We start from the raw sequence: 11927 nt of genomic DNA on the forward strand, positions 1-11927 counted from the left end.
TGAGCTTACATAGGATTGCACTGAATATTGGCTCCAAAAAGAGCAGGTGAGCCCCTTTAGTATGAAGTTGAGATAGTACTAAATATGGGCTTAATTCAGTAAACTGACATCTCAGCAAATGGTCTTGTTGCCTGTGTGGACAAGTTGTTGTTGTTGTTGGTGGTGGTGGTGGTGGTGTGTGTGTGCATTTTTAAGAATGGCATTTTCAGAGCTACACAAGCAGTTTGCGTAAGAGCATAATTTACATTTGCCATGTAGAGGTAGAAGCTATGGGCCTGGTTGTAGCCAACTCCTGTCTCTGATTTCTCCCTTCCCATTATCCTCTTTGACATTTCTGAAGCCAGTTTTACTTTTTTTGTGGAGCCACAAATAGTGGCAATAAGCTGGAAAGACTGGGATATACAACCATGGAGAAAAGAGATAAACAACATGTACCCGTTCGTACACCGAAAGGGCAAGGCGGCGTTACATGTTGGGTTCACCCGTTCCGAGCAGAAGAGGTGCTTCTCAGCCGCCAGCCCTGCAATCCGGGGGCAGGCGGGTCCTTCCCAGCCCTGGGGCTTCTCTCGGGGTGTCCCAGCAAGGCCCGGGCATTAACCGTCATTCAGGCAAGTGTAAGGTGGGAGGGTATCTGTCTCCTACCAGCGGACTCTTCCAGAAGCTCTCCCCAAGCCCCGCCCCCAAGGGGGAGCCCCTGCTTGGAACAGCTCCAGGGAGAACCATGCATTTCTTGCCTTGGTCTACAGGTCTAAGGATGGGCGCCTCCTGCTCACAGCCGGCTCAGCTGTATGCGCCGTCCTGCACTAGACCTTGTAGAACAAGAACTTATTCCAACTTGCTCTGTATTGTCTCTTGATTACCCTTTCTCTTGCTCTTCTTGAGGAGTAAATATTTAAATTGTAGATTTTCCTTTTCCGCTACAGCAAAACATACACAATTCATTTACAATGTCTGAGCTCTGCAAATCCCCCACTCCTGGGCGCTGCCTTGTCTTTGGTTTTAAAATCTGGTTCAGAAAATGGCTCTGCTCAGCTTCTGTTTGGGCTTTAGCGGCAGCAGGGTCTTTCCAAACAGCATAACTAAGGATTTGGAGAAGAGTCATTACTCTCTCCCAAGCAGCGACTGATTTCAGCACGGGCTGCTGGCTTCCAGTGAGAAATAAAAGCATGCACAGATCCACCTAAAAAGCGGGGAGATAATGAAAGTAACAAATTCCCTGGATCTAAACATCTCACTTGCAAGTTACAAAGGGGCTGGAAAGAGGGGAGGATTGATTTGCATGTGGCTCCAGGAAGCAACCACCAGCCAAGGTAGAAGCCCTCAGGGAAGCCTCAGGGATTCGCTGCAGGGGACAAGGATCTTATTGGTAAATCTGAAGACTCAATAGCCAAGATTTGGGAGATTAGAAGTCAATGGTTATAAAGATTACAGAAAACACAGTGGGCATGTGTTGTTGTTGTTTTTAAACTGCGTTCCTGTCGGAATAATGGCAAGATTATTAAATCCGGAGCATCAACCAGTGGACATCTGTCCAGCATCGCCCCTCCCCTGGACGCTGAGGCCAGATAATTAGATTCTCTCCCCTCGTTCCAGTGTATCTTTCATCAGAAAGCCGCGTGACCCATCCTGTCAGCGAAACCCACAAAGATGGCTGCGAAGTAAGTGACCAGACACTGCCGGTCTCCCCAGACCAAGGGAATGATACAGTTCAGCTGCTGGGCTGATTTTTGTTTAATGCCAAGTCTGCAGCTCGGCTGTCAGACCAGTGAAGTGAAAAGAAAATTAGGGGCCAAATGCCGAAACCCTCAAGAAATGTCACGAAGAAGAAGCAGAAACAAGTAAAAAGGTTTTCCTTATTATTATTTTTTTTAATGTTTAAATATATGGATTTTGTTATCAGTACACCGAAAATGGAATCAGCGACCCGTGGGACCAAATGCTTACGTTTAAGAAATGCCTTGAACTTTAAATAAACACCATTTTCTTCTCTTTCGGATTAATTTACTTGCAGATGTGTGACATGGCTTGGGAATATACACCCGGCTGAAACATACAGACAAGAGCAGGGCAGAACCTAATTTTCTTACTGTTCAGCCTTTCTTGAACAGACAACATAGCTTTCAAAAGAAACATTAACTTCTCTTTTTTATCCTCTTCAGGGACAAACAGAATGAATTGAAGGCAGAATTTAGAGTTTTCTCCAGTGACCACAAAATAGTATTTTAAAATCTTTTCGAGTTTTGGCTTTGCTGCCGTTTTGATGGTTTTTTCTATCCCTTGGCAGGCCTGTGCCTTTCTACATAGCCCAGTCCCACCGTCTCCTTAGTCCTGTTTTTATTAGCAGTAAAGATGCCTTAACTAGTGATGCATCTATAAGGAACTCACATCCCATCTCTGGGCCTTAGCTTTCTCTCTGTGCCCTGAGAGAGTTGTGTGGCCCTGCTATTAGTGGTCTAGTTACAGGGGTGGGCAAACTTTTTGACTCGAGGGCCACAATGGGTTCTTAAACTGGACCGGAGGGCCGGAACAAAAGCATGGATGGAGTGTTTGTGTGAACTAATATAAATTCAAAGTAAACATCATTACATAAAAGGGTACGGTCTTTTTTTTTTTTTAGTTTTATTCATTTCAAACGGGCCGGATCCGGCCCGCGGGCCGTAGTTTGCCCACGGCTGCTCTAGTGGCTTCAAAGAATGAATGTGGTTCCCGAAGGCTTTCATATCTCTCAAGTGAAGAGGTGCGTGCCCTTACACATGAGGTATACTGGAGAAAAACTGCACAGACATGGATGTTTTATGCACACGAATAGCGCCAGCTGTGTAATGAAAACCACAGTCAATCCTTCGTCATATAAGTAACGATCTTCTTAAGTTGTCTAATTTTGAGAGCATTTACATGTTGAGATATATTTTTAAAACAAGGCAAAAAAAAAGTATAGCTTAGGTATTTATAAAATCTGATTCCTTCTCCAATAGCATATCACCAGACATTTTGAAGTTGGAGAGGTACATTTCCAAAGGAAATCACAGTGCCAACTGTTGATGTCTGAGAGCTCAGGCGTTTTCATAGGTGCCCTACACACAGCAGGTCTTCCAGTGGCCTTCCGTCTCTCCTTAGAGTTACACAGTAATATACACTGATATCCAAAAGCAGTTTGGGAGTACAAGTGTGCTGACCCCAATCCTTGAAACAGAATACAAGCAAATGTATGTGTAGGTGACAGTAGAAGCTTCACCCACAACTGATGAGACAGGGATTGGCAAATGTAGATTACTTTCCTGCTCCTGTTAAATATAGGAAATAACATGAATCTAGAATTCTAGGTTTGCGGAGGAAACCTCAAATTGGGCTGTGATTTAACCAGTAACCAACCCATAACTGAAGCATAACAACAACAACAACAATAAAATAACACTATTCCCAATATTCTATGGGCTTTTAAAATGTAAACAGTGATCACCTTTGCTACATTAATAAGAATAGTAGAGTATCCATAACAATCAGTTTATTATACAAATATAGAAAGTGCTTAATCCTGATCCATTACACCAGTGATTTTCAACCTTTTTCATCTCATGGCACATATAAACTAATTACTAAAATTCTGCAGCACACCAAAAAAATATATATTTTGCCAATCTGACAAGAAAAAGGTATAATTTTTATTCATTCATACCAGACTGCTACTGCTGCTACTGTTGTGTGGGCTGTTGTCTTTTGTTGTTTTTTGTTTGTTTGTTTGTTTGTTTGTTTGTTTTACAATCTAAGGGAAAAGAGGTCAGTGCCCTTGACTAAATAGTCAGATGCTGCGTGTTTTAAAAATCTTTGTGGCACCCTGGTTGAAATCGCTGCATTAAAGCATTGAACACTAGCAGCCACCGCCTTCCACCACCATTTGTAATTCTGAGCCGACTGGCCAATAACTCAAGGGACAGGCGAACCATGAGATTTCCAATGGACTGACCTGAACTCTCGAGTTTAAAGCAGACAGGCTGGATTTGCCATTCAAATCACAAAGGATTTATCCTTTCCTGCCGCACTCAGTTTCCTGGCTACTTCTGCCAGGGCCCTGTCCACCCCCCACTGTCAGAAGCCCTTACCTGTGGTGGAGCAGCTGTACTGTGGGTACTGCGTGAAAGCAATAGCCCTTTCAAGCCCATCTCTCTCCATCTCTTCAATTGCTTCTTCTGTTAAAGGGTGGACGTACCGGAATCCAATATAGTATTTGTGAGGGGCTATTAGGAAGCATGTGTGGAAAGGAGAAAATATTAATCTTTATATAGATTCCTTCGAGTCACCAAATGTAATGCAATGTCCAGAACAAAGAACAGTTGCGCTAATTTCCTATGGTGCTGATAAACGGAGGGAAGTTTAGAATATTCCTTGGATCTTATCCAGTCCTCAGCTAGGACATGGACTTTTAATCACTACTGCATGGGACCAACCTCTCCCCTCATATACACACATCTTTTCTTAGCACAATGGTTTTTAAAACTCAAGCTTTGCCCACTGGAGTGGCTCAGTTGGTTGAGTATCGAAAGGTGCCAGTTCGACTCCCAGTCAGGAGAAGGCAATCAATCAATGTGTCTCTGTCTCTCTCTCTCTCTCTCTCTCTCCTCCTCCTGTTTTTATTTCTCTCTCTCCTCTTCCTCCCTCCCTCTCTCCATCTCTAAGCATGACCTGGTGAGGATTACAAAAAACCTGTGCCTAGTTCTCTTCTCCTTACTGAGATGAGAGACTCAAGAGAAGAGAGAAAAGAACAGGAATCTCCTCTCAAGTAACAGTCGCTTTGCTTTTTCCTTCCCTCTGATTTGAAACCCCTTTCAGATAGGGAAACGGAGACTCTCCAAGGTCAATGAACCTGCCCAAAGTCATACCCAGCAGATGCTCAAGCTGAAATTTTACCGTCTCTGCCCATCCCAGAGCCCATGTTCCTTCCTTCTCTGCCCCCACCCACTTCCACCACCCAACTCCCTCCTCCTGTGCCCTCAGGCCCAAGGTCACCAAGTTTATAGAAATGCTTTGGGATACTCAATACAAGTTCACTGATAACAAATGACTGAAATGATTCTTCTGTATTCATACAGGAAAAACACCCAACTGCAATTCGTAAATTGGAGGTACCAAATGAGATTCCAAATCATTGTTCTTGGCACCTAAGCACCTAAGGGCCCACGTCAGCCATGTCTTTGTGTTCCTTTCTCCATAGCTTTACCAGTTCCCTCTTCTAAATCTTCCCTTGTCCTCCTAAATCTTTTTTTTCCTGCATTTTAAAAGCATCGACAACCGCACAATTCTTAGGCATTTATAAATCATGAAATTCAGAATTTCCTAACTTATTTCCCTGTCTTTTCATAGGATTACACCTAATTTATGCTCAGGGATAATATGAGAATACACCACATAAACATTAAGTAATAATAAATAAACCCAAGATAATGTTACTATCCAACCAATAGCAGGGGCTAAAATTAAGAATATGACACTAGCCCTAACTTGTTTGGCTCAGTGGATAGAGCGCCCATCGGCTTACAGACCGAAGGGTCCCAAGTTCGATTCCAGTCAAGGGCATGTACCTTAGTTGGAGGCTCCTGGCCCTGGTCGGGGCGTGAGGGGAGGCAACCAATCAGTGTATTTCTCTCACATTGATATCAATATTTCTCTCTCTCTCTGTCTCTCCCTCTCCCTTCCACTCTCTCTGAGAAAATCAAAGGAAAGATATCCTTGGGTGAGGATTTAAAAAAAGAATGACACTAAATTGCCACATAGGAAACATTTAGGTTACATTGAAGGAGAAGATAAACACATTACAAATACTTCCCAATAACGTGATGGAACCATGTTACCAAGAACAGGAGAAGCATGTCTGCGTGGGAAGGAGGGTCTGACCCGATATTCGCTGGCTGGGGGCCACAGAAAGAGGAAGGAAAATGTATAAACGAAACCAAGTTCAGCTGTCTGTCCTTCTAAGCCACCAATCTTATCTCCTCTTGCATAGAATATGGTGAAATGTGACTAAAAACACACCAGAGGACAAGACCCTGTAAGCAAACTCCAAATGACTGGTTGGTCAAAGGTTATGTGGCTCATCCGAAAACTGCCAACCTCCACAGAATCATCAAGCCCATGTCTAAGGCGCGCCTGGCGACCTGAGGTGCGGTGGAAGTGGCCCTGGCTTTCTAACCTATGTGGAGACATACTACCATCAGATTGGCATAGTAAGATCCCGGTGCTGCAGGTCCACCAGCTTCTCACGTTTCCTGTCCACCGCTGAAACGTTGCAGCCTAAATGCCTAGGGTGTGGAGTTCCTCAATACTGCAGACTAAGGGAGGCGGAGAGGCTGCCCTCAGAGATAAAGGCAGGGTGGCAGCTGCATTTTGAAGTGAGAGAGTGCAATACCCTGGAAAGAACAGATAAGGCTCCTCCCCCTCCCTCCTCCTGGAGCTGGCAGAGTTGTTTTGTGTGTCTCAGTATTACATAAAAACAACGGTATATCCTACAGTCAATGGCGTCTTAAGTGAGATTAAATATGGTACTTATAGTTCATTCGAGTAGTGTTTCATGCTGTGCATTATTATTTCGGTGGAGGGTTTCAGAGGACAGTTGCCAAAGGTGTGTGGTCCTCCTTTTATTTTTAATTGATTTTAGAGAGAGGAAGGGAGAGAGAGAAAGAGAGAGAGAGAGAGAGAGAGAAACACTGATGTGAGAGAGCCTTGGGGACCGGTTGCCTCTTGTACATGCCCCAACCGAGGATGGAACCTACAACCTGGGTATGTGCACTGACCCGAAATCGTACCTGCCACCTTTCAGGGCATGGAGCCAATGCTCCAACCAACTGCGCCCCCAGCCGGGCATGATCCTCTTGTTAGTGCCACGTCTGACGAGGTGCACAGAGGCCTCATGAAGGTGGTACTGCCCAGAGCTGAAAGCAGCTGCTGAAAGCTGCTTCGTCTCATGGCTGCCGCGACAGCGAGCTAATTTGGCTCTACATGTTGATCTGATAATTAGCTCTCCATACAGGAAGAAAAGGCAATCACAGCAGCCTCAATCCATTCCCAAAGCTTTCTTTCCGGAGCAACGACATGTGTGTCTTTTACTCAAACCCATCTCTACAGATCTTGGGACCTTGGCTGAGTCAGTGTATGTCGTCTCTTCCTTATAATCTAGCTCAACTTAATGTGCACCTCACACTACCTTTTGAAACTAATGTTCCAAATCTTTAGCTTTTTAATCTGTCACATAAGGAAGTAACAGAAAAGGGTCTACAGGCGAGGACAAGGAAAAAGACCTCGAGAACTAAGTGACGGTGCCTCACACAGGAACCCCCACAAAGCGTGAGGGGCCGGGACAGACTGCACTTGGCATGCGGCGGTGTTCTGAGTTTCATAACTACTAGTGAGATGTTCGTTAAGAAGCACGCACCTGTGTGTGGGGACATCTTGTCCAGCAGCTTCACCATGCCTTCTCCTTGCTTGGAAGTCCACATCTTGATGGGGGATCCACCACCAATCCTGCGGTACTGCTCCTGGATTTTGGGGGTTCGACGTTTGGCGATGATTGGTGCCAGCCTACTAAATCATTTAACATGAGGGTACGTGAATTCTATTCCACCTTAGCAACTCAGAATCATTTTCTACTCAATAAGAAAAAGATAAGCAGAATTTTTAAAAGAGTCTAAGAAGGCCAAGCCTTTGGAAATGGGAGCTGGAAGTCACTGACAAGGGCCAGCTCTCTCAGCATAGATTACAGAGAAAACTGGGCACTCTCGGAGGAGCAGCCGCCTCTGCCCCGCAGCTGTTCTAGCACCCTGAACAGTCAGACCCCACACAAGTGGGCAGAGACCCTGGATGTGCGCTAGCTACGATCTTAACACCTCCCGATCCTGCACCTAGCAGGGACTGCGATGTATAGGACAGAATTAATATGCATTTTCTTACATATTCCTCTCAATGTAAGAAAATGCATATTAGTCCTATAGATATACTTGCATATGTGAGCAAAGGTGTATGCATAAGAATGTTCATTATAACAGTGTAAACAACCTAAATGTCCATCCATGAGGCACTGGCTAAATGAATTAAGGACCAACCAATTCCTTACATCATGAAAAAAATGAGCCAGGTCTATATAAGCTGTTAGGGAACAATCTCCAAGACACATTAAATTCGAAGGGAAAAAGAGTCACGTACCTAATAATACACATAATTACATTCACATCTGTGTAAAGAAAAGGGGGATATACAGGTGTATACACACATGTGCTTGGGTACACCTGGACTATTTCCGGATGTAACAGCGCTCACCTCCAGGGTGGCTCACTGGGAGGCTGGAGTCCAAGGTAAAAGGAACGCCTGCCTTTTACTGGAAGCATCCTTATACTATTGGCATTTTTATTGTACACATGTATAAATTTTACACCCGCAGCACAAATGAATAACCAGCTGCTCAGTACCAGGAGCAAACCCATCTCTACAGATCTTTACCGGGGCCTCGGCTGTGTCAGACAACTGCTCTCTAGGGCTCTGGGCGGGCCAGGCTCAAGAACACTCACTGACCTGCTCTCTCTCCTGCAATATCACAGCCTTCTCACGTCTAATAGAAAATCATGCTGCTGCTCTAGCCACTACCAGACATGCATTAAAAACGCTTACTTTTTGAGACTATAGAGCTGAGATGCACATAAGGTGAAACGCACGGGACAAGTTATGAATGAGCACAGGTGTTCACGGGGAGCTTACTTTTGAATAGGAAGTGTCATTAGGTCTCGGTCCAAGAAGAGCCTCAGGAGGAAGTCGTGGACGTCTCCGAGGGTTTCAGGGCCCCCCATGTTTAGCATCAGTATCCCAGTCTTCGGCTTCCTGCGTAAGAGAAAATGCAGTGGTTGATTTGTAACACTTCTTATTTCCCTCCACGGAGGAATCTTGGCTCAGCTAGCAAACTCTCATCTAATCTGTTCGATGCAGAGGTAAAACGCTGCAGACCTGTGCGCTGCCATCCCACGGCTATCTGTCCGGGAGCGCACGGGGCCTCCAGGTCCGTGCGGTCCCAGCTCAGACTCTGACCTTCATCTCGGAGCTCCATCCATGGCACTGGTCTTCGCCAGGCTCAAAATGTTTCTCTGTTGAACTGTCAGCCCTGAACGAAGATCCCATGCTTTGGGGGCTGAGTCAAGGTGTGATCTAAAATTGTCCTGAGCAGAAGCACCTGTTCCAGTGAATGCCTTATGAACACACAGGTTACCTGATCTCTCCAAACTTCAGGTTCCCCGTCTGTACACAGACAGACTACCACCTGCCTCAAACGGATATTTTGAGAACTAAATGGAGAATGTGCTTAGTCACTTAGCATGATTGGTGCGCACAGAAAGTTCTATTAGACAGAGAAGCCTTGGGTTCCCCTACAACTGTATGCCGGCCCATGTCTCACTCTGATACCTTCTCTTTATCCATTATTAAATGAAATGATTACTGATGTAAATTATTTCTTGCTACCCTCCTTCCTTCTCCAGCACCTACCTTTACTGCTTTAAGTAATTCCTGTAAAAAACTGTCTAATTTATTCAAATCAGTTCCAGCCTAAAGAATGAAGCACTGAATGAGCAAGGAGAAGCAAAAAGAAGGCAAAACTCTGTCATAAAAGTTTTAAGTCAAATCCATCCGACGTTGCTCAGTAGTTGAGCATCAACCCATGAACCAGGTCAAGATTCAATTTCCTATCAGAGCACAGGCCCGGGTTGTGGGCTCGATCCCCAGAAGGGGGTGTGCAAGAGGCAGCCGATTGATGATTCTCTCTCATCATTGATGTTTCTCGCCTTCTCCCTCTCCCGTCCTCTCTCTGAAATCAATAAGAACATATTTTTTTAAAGTTTTAAGTCAAGCAGCATCGGAGAAATCAAAACCAGAAAAGACCTATGCAAAATGCAAACTTCTAAAATCCAGAGCAAGCCTGGAGCCTACACAGGCTGACGTGAGCCAGGCCAGAAACCTGCCAGGGGCAAGGTGGAGCCAGAACAGGGCCCAGTGCATCCAGAAGGCTTCTGGAAGCCTCCAGGGACCACAACAGAGACTGGGAACTATGAGGTCAGGGCCTGAGGCAGGACCATGACCTGGAGGCCTGTGTGTCCCCAGGAACAGGGAGCTATGTGATGACAGTAAGAAAGTCTGCAAGTGGGTAAACTAAAGGAAACACAGGAGTGTATCTTCCATTCCTTTTTTCTCATTTAAAAAACTTAGATATAATTTACATTTTATAAAATTTACCATTTTAAACTGGTACAATTCGGTGGCTTTTAATATATTCACGAAGTTATGTGACTATCACAAGTACCTAATTCCTGAACATTTCATCACCCACCAAAAATCCTTGTGCCCATTGGAGCCACTCCCACTAATCTACTTCCTGGGTCTATGGGTTTGACTATTTAGGATATTTCATAGGAACAGAATCATATAATATGTGGCCTTTTGTGTCTGGCTTCTTTCACTTTGCATAAAATTTTCAAGATTCATCTATGTTGTAGCATCCACCAGTACTTCCTTCCTTTTCATGGCTGACTAATATTCCATTGTGGAGATGCACTCTCCAGTCACTCTTGATAAAGCAGCTGAGAAATAACTAGTCCTGGGTTTACCCAAAACACCTGCGAAAGCAGTAAGTCCTACAGCCAACAGTGACACAGAGACGTCATTTATCCCTAAGGAAGATACTGAGATTTCCTTTAAGCTTCTAATTCTAATCAGGCCTCAAAATGACTCCTTGGAAGCCTAAATCAGAGAGGGTATCAAGACGCAGACATTTCATCCAGAAGTCTCTGGCAAATCCAACTGTGACCAAATGGGCCCCGTGATATCCTTGACCCCTAGAGCCTCTTAGAAAACAGAACAAAGGGAGATGTCAATATGGGTAGCAAAGCAGGAGGGGAAGGAACACTTTCTGTTAAAGGGGAGATGGAGGCTGCTATGTGAGAAAGAGTAACAGATATCATTGTGGGCTGAACTGTGTGCCCCAAAAGTTAAACTCAAGTCCTACCCCTGATACCTGTGCCTGTCACCTCATTTGAAAATAGGGTCTTTGCAGATATAATCAAGTTACAATGAGTCATACTGGATTAAGGTGGGCCCTAATCCAATACTGAAGGCCTTAGAACAGCATTTCTCAACCTGTGGGCCGAGACCCCTTTGGGGGTCGAACGACCCTTTCACAGGGGTCGCCTAAGACCATCGGAAAACACATATATAATTACATATTGTTTTTGTGATTAATCACTATGCTTTAATTATGTTCAATTTGTAACAATGAAATTGGGGGTCACCACAACATGAGGAACTGTATTAAAGGGTCGTGGCATTAGGAAGGTTCAGAACCACTGCCATAGGTGAATGAGGTAGAAATCTAAATTCACAGTAAATTTTCAAAATCAGAACCAATTCCTGGGAAAAGGAAAATGTTGCATCATAATGGAGTCAGGGATTTGCCTATTTAGACCCCATTATAAAGATTCTCTGAATTCACTTTTCACCTCCTTGTCTTCTCTCAGCCTCAGCACTGCTGACATTTCGGGCTGGATAACTGCCGGAAGCCGGTCCACCCTTACTGCTTGACACAGTCGCTGCAGGGAAGAAACATCTGCACAGCTTATATTTCAAGGGACCTGGCATATATGGCATATGTTTGTTTGCTCCCCCTCTTAGCGCTATGTGTTTTAAACAGGACCACCTCCCCGAGAAAGGTTGTTTCCCCAGGTTAGGGATTAACAGGACTAAGGTAGAGAATAAATCAGTAAATCTCCCTAGTGTTGCAGAAATACCATGTACTACTTATGAAGAACTTGGACTAAGACTGTTGGCAATAAATTTGGGACTTGTTGGGCCCACATCCCCAGGGGTCTGCCCACCAGGGAAAGCACCAAAGCCTATACCCCTGGAGA

At 44.7% G+C, this 11927-nt stretch overlaps 1 protein-coding gene across 1 annotated transcript in view; it reads right to left on the reverse strand.

Moving 5' to 3' along the window:
- The window catches only part of FECH (ferrochelatase), a 33458-nt gene that overhangs the window by 16325 nt on the left and 5206 nt on the right, over positions 1-11927 (reverse strand). The window contains exons 3-5 of the mRNA XM_005873645.2: positions 8740-8859; positions 7424-7569; positions 4101-4235 (exon numbers count right to left, since the gene is read on the reverse strand). Coding sequence (XP_005873707.1) covers positions 4101-4235; positions 7424-7569; positions 8740-8859 — 401 coding nt within the window. The remainder of the gene's footprint in view (positions 1-4100; positions 4236-7423; positions 7570-8739; positions 8860-11927) is intronic.

Source organism: Myotis brandtii, unplaced genomic scaffold (assembly GCF_000412655.1).
Source record: "Myotis brandtii unplaced genomic scaffold, ASM41265v1 scaffold416, whole genome shotgun sequence".
NCBI classification, from domain to species: Eukaryota; Metazoa; Chordata; class Mammalia; order Chiroptera; family Vespertilionidae; genus Myotis; species Myotis brandtii.